The following is a 21,478-nucleotide window of genomic DNA, read 5'->3' as shown; positions in this document are numbered from 1 at the left end:
CGCCATTGTCACATTGATAAGCGGTAGAAGAAGGAAGCAGGAGAGAGAAGGGAATGAGGGAGAGGAGTGAGTCAGCAACCAATAAATAAATAAAATATTAGTAAAATTGCTTTTATTTACAATTCTTGCCATTTCGAAAAAAAATTTATGTTTCTCAAGAAGAGAAACTAGGGCTCCCCCGTGTTAAAGGGATTTTACGTACTCGGTCAGTGTCAAAGGGGTTACTCGGTCAGTGTCAAAGGGGTTACTCGATCAATATTGTAAGGATTACTCGATCATTGTTATAGGGGTTACTTTGTTATTTTAAAAGCGGTCACACAATGTGTCCAACCGCACACAAGACATGTTGTAATTACTTTATATTTGCATGATTTTCAATGTACATCGCTGACTATTAATATCTTACAATTATAAAAAAATTGATTTTTGAAAAATAGCAAGCACTAAGTTAAATCTAATAATTTCTTTTTTTTAGGAAAAGGAATCTTATAAGATTGTAGATGCTAATTACAACTCAACAATGCTCCACATTATTAGTTATTAGTCTTTGATTAATCTCCTCTAATAGTCTAATGGATGGATTACACATATGGAAACATTAAGGTTTCTATTTATATATTTAAAAATTTATATTTATAGCTCTTAAGTCAAGTTGATTAAAGGTGACTCAAGTTGATCAAAGGGGGCAGATATTGTGTCCAAAAGCCATAGAGGGCAACTCTTGTCTTGACCCATTAGCATGTACGTCACCATTGAGGCATTGATGTTGCTATAATTAATAATATATACAGTATATGCCATATTCATAATATTTTAATGTATTTACATTTTTGTTGCTTAAAAAAAACGAGTAATTAATAAGGAAATGCTGTATGTAGCCCTAAGGGCTATATATAAGTATTAAATATACTCTTGAAATTGTATAAGATTAGAAATTCATGACAAAAGTACGCGTAAATCAGTGTAATTAGTGTTTATATTTTTATAATTTATTAACTTTTTACGATTTTCAAGTGTAAATTTAATGCTTATATGTAGCCTTAAGGGCTATGTATATATAGCATTTTTCTAATTAATATGCTCTTAACTCTTAAGTCTTAAATTCATAAGTATTGAACTTTATATTTGGGGCTATAACACAATGTACATTCTTGTCTTAATTAAATCCTAATTTTCCACCTCATTAATAGACCAGCACTAGTGCCGCGTCATCCAAGAAGAGATCTAAACGCAATTACATTTTCATTTCTAAATTTTAATTAAAATTTGACTAGAACTAAAAATAAAAATAAAAGATCTAAATGAAGTGGTGTGGTAGATCAATAGAATAGTTTACATTCCTTTTTAATTGATAGGCTGACGAAGTACCTAACTTATGGCTGCATGCGATATTTGATCGTATAGTTTGATAGGTTATCTAAATCTTGGAAGATAATAATAAACATAATTAAAAAAAAAAAAAAGACATGAAATATAATTGGAGGTTTAATTTGGCCATTAGGACATCAGATTAAATGATGTACGTGAAAGGACTTTATTAGTAAAATGGAGTCTTAGGTGTAAAGCTCTTTAAAAACGGGTCATAAATATAATTGTTATAAAATAAATAAATAAAAACAAATATTGGCCTTTATTTGTAGTCCTCAGTGGCAGCAATATGCAATCCTACTAACCCCTATCTTACTTGCTTCAATGTTGAATGTTGTTTGGTGCACTACCAAGATCGATTTATTAGGTCATTTTTGGGGTGATATAATATTCCTTCTTGTTGTATCTTGGTCGTCAATCTATACACATATATTCTTCCTCTTATTTCATAAACTTATTATATATTTAACGAGAATTATTAACATCGTCATCTTATTTTTGGGTATGTTTAAAGTTAATTAAGTGTATAATTGGAGGTTGAGAATTCTAAACAACAGTAATGATAAAATGAGTACCTTGAAAGATAAATTAATAAAATACAAAAACCTTGGACACATCATTCTCTAACACTTTGTTTGGATAGGAAGAAATGGAAGGAAAAGAATAGAAGAGAAATGGAGGGGGACAAAATATCTTGTTTGGGTAAAAGATTGGGGGAAGGAAGGGGAAGGGAAGGGATCCATTTTCCCTTTCTCTATAATAACCCTAATCTCTCCAAAATTGGAGAGATTTGGAGGGAAAATGGAGCTCACCTCCCCCTCCCTTTCTTTTCCCTTCCCTTCCTCCATTTTTCCTCCCCTTCTTTTCCTTCCTTCTTTGCTATCCAAACAAAGCGTAAGTGTATTTCCCATATAGAGTTTGTATCATTATCCATAGGTTAATAATTACGTTCATTATATGTGCACACAAAGCATGCTTTAGATTTCTAAATTAATACAAAATACTTCATTCAGTTTTTTTCACTGACCTATTTCCCGTTTGTCCATGCTTAGCTTAAACTATCAATGTCTTTAATTTTCAATTATTAAAAATTAAAATACCGGCCTCTATTTCATATAAATTATATATGTGAAACAAATACCTTGACAAGGACTTCTAGACAAAAATTGTTTGAGTGCTAAATGAAGAGAGAAAGATGGAGATGCATGTGATGAGAATAGAGGTAGAGGGAGATGATAACTTCAAAAGGAAAGAAAACATTTGTTGCACCTACTATGCAATGTCCGTTTTTAGTCAATTCTAAAAAGATCCGCATGACGATATTTTTCCTTACGTATACTCGTAAATCACAAAAACAATCAAAGAGAGTTAGTGATTGTGGCAAATTAAAGTCAAATTAAGTCATCAAATAAAAAAGACCAGAGGAAGTGTACACAAACCATTTTTACAAAAAAAGTGAAAAAAGGGAATTCTTGATATTTCACTTGGAGACCACTATCTCACCCCGGCCCGACCATTGACATATATGAAAGAGATAATACTACTTTGCATATCTCATTAATGCTCAAATTTTACTGTTATATAAGATCGATGCTATTTTACACTCCCTTTTCTCAAACAAACTCTAGTAAAATCTCGTATAGAAACTAGTGATGGGATTATTGGACGGTGCATACTATATTAAAATAGAAAATTAAGAAATTGTGTTAATACACATTTTCTTGTTAAAAGTCCTGAAATCGACTTTTTGGTAGTGGACTTTAGGGTTTATGATTTAGTAGCCTATCTTCGCTTAGTTGTAGAGCAACATGTACCCTGCACTTCTAGATAGTGTTATTTATTTGGTGTACGTGATCTTGCACTCCTATATAAGAAGCACCAAATACATGTAGTTTCCTTAACTTTCATATCCTAAACACTTCCCTATTTATACCAAATCCTTAACTTACATATCCTCATTACAAATCAATACATTGCATGCATCTCATTAGTTACAAATTAAACTAAGCTAGCTCAATCGATCAATCCATTCATTCATCATCCAATATAATCATCCCTACATACATACATACTAGTATATAGTTAGAAAAAAAAATGGATTCAAAATTAGGTGCTAATAAAGCAGGCATAGAAGTTGTTATCGACGATGCACCCATGAGTAATAACGACCATAAGATGGTTGTTGTGGGTTTTTACGATCATTTCGTGTATTCCATATTAGCAAATTTTCATGCAGGGTTTTTTAGAATAAGCCTTGCCTTATGTGCTCAAGTGTTATTATGGAAAAACCTAGTCCAAATTACCAAAGACAACCATGCTCGTCAATTTCACCCTATGCTCTTGTCCTTCCCATCGACGGCCACTCATTTATTATGGTCGACGGCCTTACTCGTTTTGATCTCGTTGTCTATTCTCTACACGTTAAGGTGTTATTATCACTTTGACAAGGTGAAGGATGAGTTTTTGCACCATGTAGGGGTCAACTATTTGTTTGCTCCTTGGATGTCAAGCCTGTTATTGCTTCAAACTTCGCCTATGCTTGTCGTTTCTGATGGTAGTATTTGCCAACAATTAACTTGGTGGATGTTTGTAGTACCTATAATTATGCTCGATATCAAGTTATACGGGCAATGGTTTATTAAGGGGAAACGAGTGCTAACCAAGGTGGCTAACCCGGCTTGCCAACTATCCGTTATAGCAAATTTGGTAGCAACAAAGGAAGCTATGTATATGGGATGGTCGGAGATGGCGTTGTGCTTCTTTGCATTGAGCATGGCTCACTACTTGGTGTTGTTTGTTACTCTATATCAAAGACATCCAGGGAGCAATGGTGTTTCGCCGTCACTAAGGCCGGTTTTCTTCTTGTTCATCGCTACTCCAAGTATGGCTAGCATAGCATGGTTCTCAATTGTCGGGACCTTTGATGTTGTATCGAAGATGCTCTTCTTTCTCTCCATGTTTCTCTTCATGTCCTTGGTAAGTATGCACTATTTTTCCTATCTTTTCTACTTTAAAATTGCCCTTTGAGTCACCGTAGAGTACGTACTTGTTCCACCACACCTCTTAGTGGTAATAATAGTATGTAGATTTCTATCTCACCGACAAACACGTGTTTAGCAAGAAAATACTCTATAATCCAACAACCTTTTACACGATAACATTTATTTTATTTCTTCGTTATTACTTCGTAGTTAAAAAATATATGAATTGTAAGACTTTAATTTACGATTTTATCAGTACAAATGAATATTGATGTTGAATAGAGGATCTGACTCAATAAATTACACTGTCCAATCCGTATATAAGAGTATATGTAGACGTGTTTGTAGTTGATTTATTGCTGACCGGTGTTTGCTAATGTTGCAGGTATGTAGGCCAACATTATTCAAGAAATCACTAAGGAAGTTTAGTATAGCATGGTGGTCTTTTTCACTGCCATTGACAACACTGGCTTTGGCATCCGTCAAGTACGCTCAAGAGGTGAAAGATGGCGCAGCACAAACACTAGCACTTGCCTTATCAATTGTTTCTATGATAATTATCCTTGCTCTAATGGTCATCTCCACTATCAAGATCAACAACTTGTTCCTTGCTACTCATAAACCAAAATCAAATACCAATAATCCTAACTAATTGTTAGTGTAATTATTGATTAATTAATGTACTAATTGGTTTCATATTTCCTTCCTCTTTTCTTTTATCGGGAATGGGGAAATTAAGATTGAGAGGGAGTATATCAATGTATATATATATATATATATATATATATATATATATATATATATATATATATATATATATATATATATATATATATATATATATATATATATATGCACACCAGCTATAATTATATATGTACGTAGTGTCATATGCACATGACATCTCATCTGTGAAAATTGAAAATCCAATACTATATGTGTTACCAATTGATGTACTTATTTATAGGTATCATTATTCTTTTCTAAATCTCGAAAATAAGTTTAGCATGATTTCAATCATTTTTGGATTGAAACAAATATAGTATAATATTTTATCATAGAATACTCATTATAGTTAAACACTAAAGCTTTTGGGAGTGGCAAACTAATAAGAGTGGAATTCCTCTGAATCCTTTCCCCAATCCCCATATTGAGGTAGTAGTGGTGAGTCGAATGACCTGATACAGTGTAAAAGTTACAAACTCTAACAACTGGTATAATATAGACATTTTTTTTGAACAAATATACTATAGAGGGCATTGAATAACAACATCTTGATTTTTATCGAAGAACACTATTTTGGATTTACTTCTTTTAATTTAATGTTTATTTTAGATTTCATCAAAAACTGACTTTTATAAAATAATTATAAAAATTAAAAATAGATTTGTCAAGGGTAAAATTAATATTCCTTAGATAATTAGATTATACTTTTTATGCACCAATATAACTAAAATTGAGAAGTGGTGTTCCACTAAGTTAGAAAATCATCTGTCCCATAATTTGTGTCCCACTGGTGTTCCACTAAATATGATTGGTTCTTAAAATATTTATTTGCCTTTTGAAATTTGAGAAGTGAGACCTTGTAATTATTACAACCAATAATATTAAGTGGAACACAAATGGAACATGAAAAATGGGACAAAGGATTTAAACCCATTGTTGTAATCCTTAATAAGGTTTTCACAAGCTGCCACATCACATATACGTTGTACATATAATCTTCGACGATGATCCCATTATTTTCTAGAATTCATGCATGGTAACTTGAGAAACTAAAATGATGATCATTATTTACAAACATTAACCAAGGGGGGAGTTGAGAACTCTGAGACAGATTTAAAGCTACATAAAGAGTTTACAAAATGGGTTTTTCTCATTTCTACATGATTTTCATTATTTAATTTGAATGTTTAGGGTTTGTTTGACATCGTTTTTTATTTTTATTTGTCAGTTTTTTGAAAATCAAAAACTAAAAACAGGAAATAAGAAAAAGGTGCTTCCATTTTTCTGTTATCAGTTTTCAAATTATTATGATTTAAATAAATTTGATTATTTTTTTTTATCTATTATATGATTTTGAAAAAAAAAAAATAAAAAAATAAAAAAATAGAAAACAACAACAATGTTAAACGAGCCCTTAGTTTTTAATATAGAGTAGTAGTCTAGTAGATACTCAACTCCGTGGTAAGATGACCCGGCCCTGCAATATAAGACCTTCCACAATACTTATACATTAGTTATTGTAATTGGTGCATACAATAGCTATACAATAACAAAGATGACAAAAAAATGAGTTATGAACAAGTATAAGCAAATAGCTAGGCCCGGTCAAGATGGGCTCGACTAACTTGAGCGCCAGCCCAACCCAATTTTATCATATTTACCAAACATATTTATTAAAAGTCAATAGTCAAATAACCAACATAAAAAGCCAATTCAAACAACTACACCTGTCAATTCCTAACCCGATCTGGTTCCAAACTCGTTTTATTGAGAGAGAACCAAATCCCGATCCCGACCCAAATGACCCAATTATCATAATTTGTAATGACCCAAGCAATCCAAACCACTTGAATCAAATGACCCAAACAATCCAAAATTTGACTCAAACCTGACCCGTTGACCCGAACTAACAGGTCTACAAACAGCTAATAAGACCAGCTAAGAAAAACAACCAACATCCAATAGCAAATTGCCAAATAAGACCATTGTATTTATATCTTTAAACTTGGGCTCTTAGTCCTTAGTCCTCCCTCTATTGCTCAAACCAAAGTATCAAAGTACGTATTTGGTCATGGACTTATCGTTAATTTATATTGACAAGAATAACCTAAAATGGGCTTTTGAACAAGTATAACCAGTTAACATCACATGAGTTAAGAAATTGACCCAACCCAAGCTTGTCATTTATCTTCCACCTTAATTAAACAATTAAGAAACCAAAATTTGTGATTAAATTAAATGCAAGTCCAAAGATTAGTAGGAGGAATTCAGGATACTACTAGTTTAGTACGTACAAAATCCCCAGCAAACTTCAAGATTTGCCTTCAATCTTCAGCAACAATCAATCAATCTGCACGGCTACCCCGTGTTACACCATTTCTCGCTCCCTCTCTTTCTCTCTCCTCCATTTTTATCTCAATCAGTCCACATTGTCAACTCCATTCGTTCTCCTCTTTCCCAACAATGGTGAAACTATCTATAATTCTCTACATTATCATCGGAATCTCTCTCCTCCTCTTCCTCTCCCGTTCTCCAACCCGTGACGACTCACACGGCCACCCTGACACCCACCGCAATCACCGCCGTACTAACCACCGTCGCCTCAAACTCCGGTCAAACTTCACCTTCACATCGCAAGACCACCTTGAACACCCTGACCCACACTTCGAATTCCGCCACCATCTCCATGACCCAGTTGCGTTCGATCCGGTGGTTGCGGAGATGGAGCGCCACCGCGAGGACAAGGAGTGGGAGCGGATGTACTTCGAGGAGCACCACCAGGAGATCGCCGGACTTTCCCGGCACGGGGAGGAGAGAGAGAGTGATCATCATCAACACGGCCGTGTCGAAGAACATCACGCTCCAGGGTATGAGCAGCAGCCGGAGTGGGAGGATTTCATGGATGCTGAAGAGTATTTGAATGATGAAGAGAGATTTAATGTGACTAGTAGATTGTTGGTGTTGTTTCCGAAGATTGATGTGGACCCCATTGATGGGTTTGCCTCGGAAAATGAGCTGACTGAGTGGAATTTGCGGCAGGCTGAGACGGAGGTTTATCATAGGACTCAAAGGGAGATGGAGTTACATGATAAGAATCGTGATGGGTTTGTTTCGTTTTCTGAGTATGAGCCTCCTAGTTGGGTTAAATCTGCAGGTTTACTTCTTTCCAATTTTTATGTTTTTGATTGGTTTTTATGTTGAATTTGTTTTTGTGAATCTGTAATGTATGTTGAAATTGAACCAAGAATGTTTCGGGTTCGTAACGGCTTCAAAGGGGTTGGTGGGTGTGTGGTGTACTGCTGGTGGTAGTGTTTAGGATGGGGTGATCACATTTGGCTGGTTTTACTGAAATTGATTAGGGTTTATAATGTACTATGGTTTTTTTTCAAGTGCAGGACTTGTTTTGGGTTCTTGGTGGCTTATGTTTGGTATTGAAGATGCTGAATTATGTGATTGATTTGTCTAAGATATGCAACATTTTTTTTTTGGAATGGTGTGGTCTAGGGTTTGGTAGTTTTCAGTAATTTTGAAAATAAGATACAATTTTTGAATGGTGTGGTCTAGGGTTTGGCAAGGTCTCTAAGATAATACAACTTTCAAGGTATGACTTGAGTAATTTGCTTTAGTCTTGGTGGGTTAACAGAGAACATTTTGGTTTGCTTCTCTTGTTTCAATTACATTGTTCTTGATGGATAATATTGCTACTTGATGGTTGGGAAGTTATAGTTTCTGTTTCCAGTAAAGGTCTGATTTTTAGATGCTGGGCAGGTAAATCCTGAATCTAGTTTGGTTTTAGTGAGTTTGGCAGTTATGTTGTTGGATAATCTTTTAACTATCAAAGTCCCCTGCTTATCAAGGAAATATATCTTTAAAGAGTTTGAAATTAGAGCTTACTCAGGGAAAAAATAAAGAGGGAGGGCTTTGTTTATGCAAAATCTTCTTTACAGACACTGTTAAGTTTTTGATGCACTGACGACTCCTATTGGTAAAAATATTGGTTTATCTTGGTACGCTGCTATGGTAAATTTATAATGGACCCCTTAATGAAAATGAGATAGTCACACCATTAAATGACCTAATAGCAAGTTTCTTGCATAATAAAGTAGTTGCTGCTTGATTAACATAGCCAAAAGTTGATATTGTGCTTATGATTTATCTCAGATTTGTTTCCAATAGATACTTCTATGACTGCTGTAAACATATTGCCATTGAACCCCATTGCTCGGTGTTTCTAAGTTCTAACATGTAAAAAGAAAAGTAATTTTTTGTGATCCTTTGTAGTCCTTTTATAATCGTCTATACTGGCAATCACTGTATCTGTTTCAATCTATATTTTCCCTTGACACTTTATCAATATCTGTTAATGTGCCTTCATAAAGTGTGCGTACCAAATTATTGACTTTAATTGCTGTAGTTGTTAATTTGTTACTGAGTTAGTGCTGTCATGAGTTGTAATGGTTTTTAGGGTTTTGGGGGCTTAATTTACTCATCGAGGGTGTTAGTTGATGTATTTGGATTTACGTTCTGAACCCACTTATGCTTAGGGGCATGAATGTTGGCTGTGCTTGCCAGCCAAATTCACATTTCATATTGTTGTTTGATTTGACTGGGTTGATATATTAACTGGAAGTCTGGAATATGGGAGTTGGTACTGAGTTTCAATTGTTTATATGGTTTGTTCTTGCAATCTCCACAATTGATTTCCATTCAGAATATCTGAATCTTGATATTTTATGGAGTATTACTCCCATTTTACGTATTTTGCCATTCATCCATGTGCTAGTGCTATACTGCTACCATACCTACTACTTGTATAATACTACAATCTTGCCTTAATTACTGAATAACATCTAAATCTGCAGATAATAATAACTTTGGATATGAAATGGGTTGGTGGAGGGAGGGGTTTGTATATGTTAAATATTCTTTACTCACATTTTGAAGTTTTTGATGTGCTGACTCCTATTGGTAAAAATATTGGTTTATCTTGGTACACTGCTATGGTAAATTGATAATGGACCCCTTGATGAAAATGAGATAGTCACACCATCAAATTGCTTAATTGAGCAAGTTTCTTGCATGACAAAGTAATTGCTGCTTAATGAACATAGCCAAAAGTGGATATTGTGCTTAGATTTATCTCAGATTTGCTTGCAATTGATACTTTTCTGACTGCTGGATACGTATAGCTGTTGGACCCCATTGATCCAGTGTTTCTAACAAGATGTGCAAAGAAATCTAGTGTTTTGTGATCCTTTTATAGTCGTCAATAACGCTAATCTCTGTACACGTTTTCATTTTTTTCCCCTCAAGTCTTGATTAATATCTGTTAATGTGCCTAAGATCATCAAGTGTATGTACTAAACCATTAAAATCAATTGTTGTAGGCCATTCCTCAGAGTTACTTAGTGTTGTCAGGAGTTGTAAGGTTTGTTAGGGTCGCGGGGGCTTTATTTATCCATTGAGTGAGTTGATTGATATATTTGTGCTTTACGCCTTTACATTCTAAACCCACTTATGCCCAGGGGCATGAATGTTGGTTCTGCTTGCCAGCAAAATTCACATTTCACATTGTTGTTTGATGTTACTGGGTTGATATTTTAATGGGAAAAGGGTGTTAGTACCAAGTTTCAATTGTTTATTTGGTTTGATCTTTTTTCGATATCCACAGTTTGAATTCCATTCAGAATCTTGATATTTTACAACTATCATATTTTGCCATTTATCCAGGTGCTAGTGTTAAACTGCTTCATATCTATTATAAACCTTGCCTTAATTACTGAATAACATCTAATTCTGCAGATAATAATACCTTTGGATACGAAATGGGTTGGTGGAGAGAGGATCACTTCAATGCTTCTGACATAAATGGAGATGGTCTTTTAAATATTACAGAGTTCAAGGAGTAAGCTCCATTGTTACATCTGTCTAAAATTCTCACTTGTGTCGTTGGGTGCTACTGGTTTTTCATATGTTTCCTAATCTATTCTCTTTGTAATTGATAGCTTCTTGCATCCTGCTGATACAAAGAACCCAAAGTTACTTCAGTGGCTGTGCAAAGAGGAAATACGGTATGTTGAATAGTTTTCTCTATTCAAACTGGCAGACATCCTTTTATCATATTTTTGTCTTATCTTTTATGTTCTTTTGAGTTTCTTCAAAACTTTTCGCATGTTTCCCACGGAGTATTTCTGAAGTTTGTCCATGCTGCAATGGGTTGCACTAAGTCTATACCGTTAACTGATAGGGTGCCTTGCAATAATATTACCAGTTTGGGAAGTTGGTTCCGTTGTATGTTTAATGAATCTTTTCGGAAATAAGCTGTACTTTTTTGTCTCGTGTCTGCAAGAAAATGCTATTGAATGATTGTCCATTTATGAAGCTGCAATTGCTGAGCTTACAAAGATCACTTTTTCTGTATGTCATGTGTACTGTGATATAATGTTGATGTTCCTCTTCATTTTAGACAAAGGGGAAGGGTTTCTGCTATGAAATCTGGGTACATTCTAAAAGGGCAACCAAAATTTTGGTCTACCTCAATCAGGCTCTTAACCCAATCAATGATTCAATTTCAAATTCTTTTCCCCTCATTTGAGTGCCACTTTTGGAGTCACTTCATTGCCTTTGAATCTTTTATTGATGCATGCTAGTTTCTTAATATGAATTCTGTGGGTTAAGAACACAGTAAATTCAGAAATTCTTTAAAATATCTTGTTAATGAACAGCATTGATGTAACTGGGAACTTTGCTGCAACATTGTTCCTATCTTGATAATTTTAATAAGACTATCGTGTGTTTCGTAACTTTTGTCTGATGGTGTGTATGTTGTGGTGTATGTCTATATTTGCCATAGGATTTTGTGGCTTGATGGTCAAGGATCTTTCTGATCTTCTTGTGTCCTTTTTAACTTGCAGGGAAAGGGACACAGATAAAGATGGCAAGGTCAACTTCAGCGAATTTTTCCATGGGCTTTTTGATTTGGTGAGAAACTACGAAGAAGATGGGCATGGGCACAATTCTACTCATCATTTAGATGATTCTACTGAAACTCCTGCTGCTAGGAAATTGTTTAACGAGCTTGACAAAGATGGTGATGGGTACATCTCAAAATTCTTTAGATTTTTTTATATATGCAGGACTCCTCTTCTTTTCATTCCCACATACTTTGTATTACAGATTAATTTTCCTGTTGATTTGGGCTCTCTGAATTTTATTATTTTTAGGGCTCTCTATTTATGGCATGTAGTAATTCCTTAGGGTAAACCATGACATATTTCTGCTTACAGGTTATTGTCAGACCCAGAGTTGTTACCTATAATTGATAAGCTTCATCCTTCAGAACGCTACTATGCCAAACAACAGGCAGATTACATCATATCTCAGGTATTCCTTTTAACTTTTGTTTTCCTTATGCATTAAGTTCTACTTGTGGCTAGAATTGATTTGTGAGAGCATTATGTTATGTTTTTACTTTTGTATGATACTCAGAATTCTGCTAACTGCTAAAGCTTCAATTCTTTATCATATTTAGCAACTGTAGTGTTAGGTTGGTAACACGTGATTGAGTTATCACCCGGTGACTTGTGATTGTGGTGTGGTTGGTTGGTGTCATGGTATCATTGTCTTTGCTGAAAGCATTAGATTACTAGTTTGCTCAGTTTGATGCATATAGCTCCTAATCTATAAGTTGCCCATCTTTCAACCCTTATTTGGAAGGCCGTAATGGTTAAGTTTGTCTTTGTCTGATGTAATGCTAAATTGGAGTGTGTTAACCTCTAAGCTTGAGTTGTTGTAGACTTCTCGCCCCTTATTTTGGGTAGAGGGAGAATTCAACCACATAAGAAAAGCTACTGCTACTACAATAGACTAAATCAAGGCCATTCGATTATGCAGTATTTTGATTAGGATTTCAACTTCCTTTTAAAAATCATTTAAAATTTATCAATTATAATAGGTATTTAGGTATGAATCCTCTTATAATCAGGAGAGTGAAAATCAGAGCTCATAATGAGCTATCTTATTGCTTTCATTTAATGAAAGGAGGGAGGAAACCTCTTTATACAAGAAGAGCTTACAAAGCTTTGTTACAGCAGAATCTGGAAATAAAGTGAAACAAATTATAAGTTTACTAACTTGCCACCTCAGCATGACTTCATTAAAGTAGAGAATTACAGCTTGTAACTCCCACATAAGTAAATTATAAGTTTACTAACGTTATTGGAATCACTAAAAAGCTTATTATAAGCATAATTTGTTTTGAGTTGCCAAGGTTCTGTAAAGTTGAGGCATGTGGCGGTAACATGTATCATACAATTACCCACACATTTCGATTTTTTACATGTTTTTTTTCTTCCCACCTAAAATACAATCCACATCAGGTCAACAGGTCTTGATAAACCTTGTTTGTGCATAAGCTTAAATTTAGGTGTTGGTGTCTGGTGATATATTTCTGAAAATTTGTGGTCAATGGTCCCACCCAACAATCTAGTCTTCCATTGTTAATGTTGTGACTGATTAAATGAAGTTACTGACAATGCATATCTGGGGGTACTGAAACTGACGGTGTTATTGACTGTGCATAAAATGTGATGCTGATAACTAAATGAGGCTACTAGCCATGCAAATATATGGAGTTACTCATTTTGATAAGCAGCGATGTTGTTGCTAAAGATTCAATGGAGTCAATAATAAAATTTTAGAGGAGTTTACTGATAATGGTTTGAGGTTACTGATTTTGTCACACCGTCAATTCAGCATGTAAATTTTCACTTCGAAGAGCAGCTGCCCATTTTTTCTGTCTGTTATTTATGTCGTCCTCAGTTTTTGAATAAATTTCATTTGTAAAACAAAGAGTAGAAAAGCTTTAACAACGAAAAAAAATTGAGGATAGAAATTTTTGTGACCTTTGGCCTATCCGAGAATTCAAATTTCTAACATTTATATGCTGTTTCTTGGTGGTGTTAGCCCGAATTTCCGGGTTAGTGTATTTCAAATGCTAACCCTAGTGCCTAGATATACGTAGTTGGACTGAAGATGAGAAGAAAGGATAGAAAATCGATAAGCAGAGGGACACAATAGAAAAGAAGAGAAGGGAGAATTGAATAGGCGAGAATGAGTTATTGGTTGTTGATAAATTGTGAATCTACATGAACAAATGGTAGGCAGTAAGTCATTAAAAGTTGGAAATCATCTCCCTGCCATCAAAGAAATTGGACTAAGCCATTCCTTTTGTAGTGCTGGATTGTCTGTAATTTCTATAATCATGGCTGTTGGTAAGCACAATCTACATTATGTTTGTTAATATCTCTGTTGGCTGTTGGTATTGCTTCCATCCACGATTTTTTTTAAGCTAGTTCATTTTTCTCCTTTTTGGAAGGAGTTGTGATGGAGAGTATTCTGCTGATTTCTGCAAGTTAGCCTAGTAGTCTTTTATTTTGTTTCCTCTTCCCCTCCTATCTGTCTTTGGTAGTTCTAATATCCCTGCTCCATGTATCTCAGGCTGATACAGATAAAGATGGACGGCTTTCACTGGAAGAGATGATTGATAATCCATATGTTTTCTATAGTACAATTTTCAGTGATGAAGACGATTATGACTACCACGACGAGCTTCGTTAATTTTACAATAGGTGATTGACACATTATCCATATAGTAACAATTCCGATCAGAGCTTCTTATAGTATGTTTTGTCTTTAATCTAATGATAGTTGCACTTCTCTGCATGCAGAACGGGATTTTTTTTTTTCACTCAAAATTTAAAGTAACACTTGCAAGTTGTAGAGTTGGTATAACAAAGATTTAAATGTGATTAGGAGCTCAACTGTCCAGATTTTTAGGTACGTCTCGACTCTTATATCATCATGCTATAGTGTAAAATAACTTGGAATGTTATCTCTGATGTTATTCATCTATTCTGCAGATTATGGATCTCATGCTGTTTTCAGAACTTCCTCGGAGTTAGATGACATCAAGAATTTGACTTTGAAGCGATGACATTTAGTTTTTGCACCTAGTTTAGCTACATACTGTTTTTCCATGTATGTTTACTAGTAATCTGGTATGTTAATAGCTGTACGATAGCCTCTTATAAAAGTGTCATATAGTTGAAATACATGAATAGAGAGGTAGGTGATTAGGGGGGGGGGGGGGGGGGGGGGGGGGGGGTATGGAGACAGTGGCCTTGGTTGGCAATGTTGGCTAGTTTAATAGATTGTTTGTAATGGCTTATTTGTTTGATGTCTGACTTTTTATTTGTTACAAAAATTATCGGGTCAAATTGGTTTTTAAATGTTTTATGCCCTCCAATTCAAATCAATTGCAAGTTTGCAACACTTTTCTTTTTTCCTTTGGTTATGATGAGTTGCAACATATTTATTTTACTAAGCTCATTATTGTATATTGTTCATTGTTTTGTAGATAGTAAAACAATGAACAATATACACAAAGGAAGTAAAGCTCTATTTTGTTTATCTGATTGTATCTCAAATTATTTTATTTGAACTTATACTACCTCTATTTTTTGTTAGTTGACACACATCTAAAATTATTTTATTTGAACTTATACTACCCTGTTTTTTTATTAGTTGACAGGCTTTGACTTTAGAATTATTTATTTATTCATTTACTTTTGATCGTATCTTGTGATGTTTATGGAATGGAAAATATTGTCATGTGAGATTTTGTTAGATTCGTCACCATATGTATTTTCAAAGTATCAACTTTTTATAATTTTTGTCTATCGGTAATTAAATATATTAATTGTTAAACTTGTGCATTGGCAAACGTGACTAAAGAAACGTGTCAACTAAAAAAAAAAAAAAAAGAAGTTTTAACCACCATAGATTATTCGGTTAGTGTTAAGGAGGGTTATAAGGATTACTTAGTAGTAATATAGAGGCTACTTTGTCTGCCACGTAGGGATTACTTTGTTATTTAAAGGTTATTCAATAAGTATAATAAGATATTAATATATCAGTATAATGGATACTCTATTATTATTATAGAGGTCACTCCTTTTTTTTTTTTTACAAGCGATCACATAATTTGGCCAGTCGCTAAATAAACGCACTAAAATAGTTTTTTTTTAATTTTATTTTATTATTATTATTATTATTTTTTTAATCACTATGTCCATTTAAAAACACACATTAAAATGCAATTAAACTTAACATGGAGTACAAATCAAAGGTACCTAAATATTGTTAAAATTACTTTCAGATTGATTTTTTATTTTTTAACACGAAGTAACAAATAGGATCAAATTTTGTTTCGGATAAATGTACGGTTCCTTAATGGCTTTGGGCCTGTTTTCTTCGGCTTAATTTAATTTAAGTTCAGTTCAGTTCAGATCCAATCAGTTCAATTTAGTTCCTAATTTCTTTCTCTCATAAACATTTCATTTCACCTTTATTCATTTCATTTCAGCTCAATTCGCTAAATCAGAACAGACCTTGACCCTCAGTTAAAGTCCTCGTGTATTTTATTGTTCTTAGAGCAAGATTAGTGCAGTCTCATCTTAAGACTTTATTTCATTGCCACATCAGCTTTTTAGATTAAATTTAATTATTTTTCTAATTTATAATTATGTAAGGCTCCTTAAGACTCGATAAAATTTATCTCTTCAATCGCTCATACTCATTTTTTACATTTAAATTAAATTATTTAAGTTTTTTAAAATAAAAAATAATTAATTGAGTGCTAAATTAAGTCTGAAGTTGAGTCTTATTTTCAAGACTCCACTTCAGATTTTATTAAGACCAAACTTCATAAATGCTTTAAAATAATAAAGTCTTGTCTTAAGATCACAAAATTAGAAAATGATGATGTCATCCAATCAATTCAATTTAGTTCCTAATTTCTTTCTCTCATAAACACCTCGGCTCATTTCATTTCAACTCAATTCACTAAATGACCTTGACCCACATCTAAAGTGCTCGTGTATTTTATTGTTCTTAGCAAATGACTTATTCTCTCTAAATTTATCACTACTTCCACTGTTCCACATACCACTCACCACTTCATCGGTGGTCATTTAAATTAGGTAAAACTCTTTTTCTTAATTTCTTTGGTTTGAATCTTATTGCATATATCTTCTCAACTTTACTCTAAAATTTGTATCAATTCTCAATATTATAGCATTTTTATTATTTAATTATGAAATATTGTTCAATTTATTGGTAACTTGGATAATTTGGTTGTTGATTTGCATAAAGATTGCATTTTTTCCTCTTTATTTGGGGCTGTTGTTGGATTGTTAAATGATGAGCATTGCACACCAACTGTTTGATATATTGTAGAAATGAGAAATGGGTTTTGAACTACTGTTTTTAGAAAATTCGAATCATTTCTTTATGCATGTAAACTCCAATTGAGCGGAGAGAGATGAAATTTCACGAGTTTTAACAAAGTTGCCCTTTCCGTTGAAGGAAATGATACATGTATTGGGAAATATTTTCAAATCCAATGAAATATGATGTTGCATGTATTAAGAAATGGAGGAATTAGTTTTTAGTTGATGAATGTATTTTATAAATATGGAAAATTTCATTCAAGAGATTGACGATATGGGTGATTTTTATCAATGATTTGGGTTAATTTTTTGGGGTGATTTTTTTTTTTTTTTTTTTTTTTTTTTTATACATTCATCTTATTCTATATTGGTGAACAAGTTTTTTTCTTTGATCATAGTTTGAGCTGACTCCTTAAATCTAAGAAACATCAAATGCTTTTGACAGGAAAGAATGGTTTTCCTATGTTGGAATCGTCCGTCATTGAAAGATCAAAAGGCTTGCTTGGAAAAGTAAATCAAGGTTTTAATTTCTGTTTTAAGCCTTTGTCAATTTCGTCTGTTTCTCAAGGTGATTTCTTTTTGTTTCTTTTATGTTATTTGCAGGACTGATTCGTTCAATTATGATCTTAAACACATAGGAGCTACTGATAGATCAATATCTTCACTGCAGAAAGGTGATCAGTTATCAGAAGAGGGTTTTTTATTAAATCATGCTCGCGTTCTAATTGGTTCTGGTCAAGAGACGTATGAGAAAGGAAAGAATGCACTTCAGAATTGGAGGTAGTTTCGTTCTGTACTTAAGATTTAGATAGTGTGAATATAAGAGCCCAATCTTTAATTGATTGATTTCCCTGATCGTCATGTATATACAGGCATTTCCAAATGAACTGGACATTTGTTGAACCTACAACTCCGATCAAAAGTGGGGTAAAATTTTGTGTTTGTGTCAAGGAGTTCCTTCCATGGTTGATGATGCCTCTTCAGGTGGTGTATGTGAATGAAAACAAGCGTTCTGGGAAAATGAAAGCCTCCTTCAGCTTTGGTAGTGGCACCCTTCAAGGTCACCTGTTGGTCAGTATCTTTTCCTTCTTCACTGCTCTTCTATACCTTTATTCTGATTTTGTGGTATTTCATACATGATTGAATTTTGTAATAACTTTGCTCTATTCTAGTGGTATGTGATTGAATTGTGTACTATTTTTCTCCTTTTCCCCACAATCCCCTTCCTTCAACCCTCCTCCTATCATGTTACAATGGCAATAATGTGTTCAAATACTTGAACATTAAGGTTTGAAGAACCAAGTTTGGACCCTTTGAATGAATTAAATATTTGTGAGACATCAGATCTGTATATCCAGAATTGCGTCACATGCTATATGTTTAGGAAGTTCCAGAATGTTGGCTGTGGATTTCCTTATTGCTGTAAAACTACTAGTTTGGTCAAGTATTGTTGATATTGAAGGACAATAACAATATATAGAACATAGGTTTGTAGACCAAATTGCAGTTTATTGGTTTCTAAGTTAGGATAAGGTAATTACTTGGTCGCTCACTCATTTGGGTCTCACTGAGTCTTCTTTCCTTGGCAAGATCTAAAAACTGCACAAAATTTTTGTGGCCTTTTTATAGGTTAAAGCTTAGAGGGATAACATTAGATTACCACAAATCAAGTCGTGCTAAGGTTTGCTAGGCACATAGGTTCAGGATAAACCATTTCAGAAAATATGAGATACATAAAAATATCAGAATTTGACTTACAATAAATTGTGAAGGGGTTCACTTCCAAACTGTTCACCATCTTATTTTCCTTTGCTAGCTTAACCAAATGGACAGGTCTCTAATATTGGGTAACTGAGACACCTGAAATAGCCACTCTTGAATCAGTGAATATGGATGCTTTCTCCCTGCACACTCTAATCCAATGTGAAAACTAGATATTCTGCCACATTCTAGCCTGTAGAATTAGAGCTCCAGAAGAAATCTCAAACCCATTGATCATTTCTGGTCCTTCACACCCCTCCCATCCCAGTTGAGAAATATGTGGTGGAGCTGCAGAGGTGACAGATTAAAACATGTTCAGGTCAGAGAACGTCAGGTGCTCATGATTTTTCATGTAGGAGCTTTGAATTCTTTCTAAAGGGGTGTTCTGACATAGTTAAATTCTTGGGTGAGCTAATTGTTTAGCTTGATAACCTGGGTATAAGTGATGTCTTTTTGTCTGAATACTCAAAGGTTCCTTCTCTTTCATAATCCCCGAATTGTGAATGCCAACCAGGATGGCTAGGGAATGTTATTCACAATATGTGAGAGGACAGCTGTTGAATTTGCATTTTGTAGTGAATAATATTTTATCATAGGGATTCTAAAGTAGCCTATTTCACCAAAGTTCTTGATGTTTGCACACACAGGCCGGGGAAGAACGCTTTTCAGTAGAGCTGGATGACAAGAATCAAGTGTGGTATGAAATACTTTCCTTTTCAAAACCTGCACATTTCCTTTCCTTTATGGGTTATCCTTATGTACAGTTTAGGCAGAAGTATTTCGCAAAGAAATCTACAGATGCTGTATTGAAGCATATATCTGCTGAGTGATACTAGTTGCTATTGTTGTGTTGGCTGGTTTTATGGATGTTAGCTCTTTATATGAATCTTTGAGCATTTAATGTAGTAATTTGCAATTGATTGGCTTGATTCTATGTTAGAGTGACCTCTTGATGTACCAGGGTATGTAGCATCAATCTGGTAATTACTTCGTATTATATTGAGTCACAACTTTGCTACAAACCTCATATTCCATATGTTTACTTAGCGTAAGTGATGACTTCAAACAATCATAATTTATAGGTCATGTTTGAACTCCTAAAGCATTACAGCTTAGAACTCAATGAACCATGTCAACGTTATAATGCAAATTTTCGATTTCAATAAAACAAATGCCATGACCATAATTGTTTGTAGAACAAATATTGGCTTACCAGTTGCAACTTATATATTGGCTTACCAGTTACAACTTATATCATTCTTTCTAGGCAACAGGGAAATTCATACATCCTAAAATATTTGTATTTCTGCACATTACTGCTATATGAAGTATCTTTTGAAGCGACTTTGCTAAATGTCACCATCCAAGCCTGCATCCAGTGGTGGATCCAGGATCTCTGAGCTTGTGAGTAGTAAAAGTATATATATATATATATATATATATATATATATATATATATATATATATATATATATATTAAGCATTCTATTTGGAGCATAGTATAAAAATGAGGTAGTTGTGGTGTCACGGTAACGGGTCGCGATTGTAGCGGTAGAATTTTATTAAAACTTATTAATCTAAGTATTATAATTTAGGGTTTAAAATTAATTTGTATTTGAGTTTTAAATTAAATAAATACGAAGTACTTTGTATTATTTATGACTTCAAACCAAAACCATACTTAAACTACACCAAAGCTTTTTCATGGCTTATATATCCATTGACAAAAAAGCCCACTTGTCATAACCTCTGGCCCACCATTGTCCCACTTGTCATTACCTCAATCTTTACACATGACTTACTGACTTTTTCTTTATAGCTGTCCCACAATACACCTTCTCTCTCTTCTTTTAGTCTAGATGACCAGATCTAAGAATTTAATCATCAATAATTTTAATGGAGTTTTTCACCATTTCTATATTTTTTTCTTTCCTTTTGTATAAAAAGTGAGTCTTTCCTTTGAAAATTCACCAAAATAATTATCGTTTGGTTGTTCGCTTCATTCATACGTTTCCTTTTTTTTTTTTAATTATTGAACATATTTTTTTTCTCACTGCTAAGTCACGTGACTTGCCATGCACTCATGTAGATCCGCCATTGCCTGCATCAGAACTTCTCATGCACATTGCCGACATCGGCTACTTCCCTTGTTCTAAACACGGTTCCACCTCTGACTGTCAACGAAGCAACAAGCTAAGTGGGTGAACAATTTTAAAAATGAGTGTTGGGCATGCAAACCACTAAAACCTACCCAAAAGCTAGCGCCGAACACGCCTTGTACACTAATTAAGGATTTTCTATGTAGTGTCCTTGTAGAAGCAGCTTTTCAATGTTGTTTCCGCAATTTTCTAA

The 21,478-nt window shown here is 33.9% G+C and overlaps 3 protein-coding genes across 4 annotated transcripts; all 3 read left to right on the top strand.

Moving 5' to 3' along the window:
* Positions 1-3,462: 3,462 nt before the first annotated feature.
* Positions 3,463-5,053, top strand: LOC145559317 (S-type anion channel SLAH1-like). The gene is made up of 2 exons (XM_081620739.1): positions 3,463-4,344; positions 4,735-5,053. Exons 1-2 carry the CDS (start codon positions 3,463-3,465, stop codon positions 4,999-5,001), a joined length of 1,149 nt encoding a protein of 382 aa, XP_081476865.1. The 3' UTR covers positions 5,002-5,053.
* Positions 5,054-7,354: 2,301 nt separating this feature from the next.
* On the top strand, positions 7,355-15,209 carry LOC145559316 (uncharacterized). The gene is made up of 8 exons (XM_081620738.1): positions 7,355-8,229; positions 10,878-10,980; positions 11,081-11,146; positions 11,990-12,172; positions 12,362-12,458; positions 14,574-14,704; positions 14,804-14,912; positions 14,996-15,209. Exons 1-6 carry the CDS (start codon positions 7,539-7,541, stop codon positions 14,691-14,693), a joined length of 1,260 nt encoding a protein of 419 aa, XP_081476864.1. The 5' UTR covers positions 7,355-7,538; the 3' UTR covers positions 14,694-14,704; positions 14,804-14,912; positions 14,996-15,209.
* A 1,831-nt stretch (positions 15,210-17,040) lies between these two features.
* LOC145558173 (UPF0548 protein At2g17695-like) lies at positions 17,041-20,065 on the top strand. Of its 2 annotated transcripts, XM_081619320.1 has the most exons (5): positions 17,041-17,116; positions 17,811-17,875; positions 17,969-18,145; positions 18,238-18,436; positions 19,774-20,065. In XM_081619320.1, exons 2-5 carry the CDS (start codon positions 17,817-17,819, stop codon positions 19,954-19,956), a joined length of 618 nt encoding a protein of 205 aa, XP_081475446.1. In that variant the 5' UTR covers positions 17,041-17,116; positions 17,811-17,816; the 3' UTR covers positions 19,957-20,065. The 2 variants fall into 2 exon arrangements, with proteins under 2 accessions (XP_081475446.1, XP_081475445.1); XM_081619319.1 differs by lacking the exon at positions 17,041-17,116 and having other exon boundaries at positions 17,708-17,875.
* Positions 20,066-21,478: the final 1,413 nt, after the last annotated feature.

The sequence above is a fragment of the Chenopodium album genome, chromosome 9, assembly GCF_948465745.1.
Source record: "Chenopodium album chromosome 9, dcCheAlbu1.1, whole genome shotgun sequence".
NCBI lineage: Eukaryota > Viridiplantae > Streptophyta > Magnoliopsida > Caryophyllales > Amaranthaceae > Chenopodium > Chenopodium album.
The sequence above is the reverse complement of the archived record's forward strand: the minus strand, read 5'-3'. Positions and strand labels throughout refer to the sequence as shown.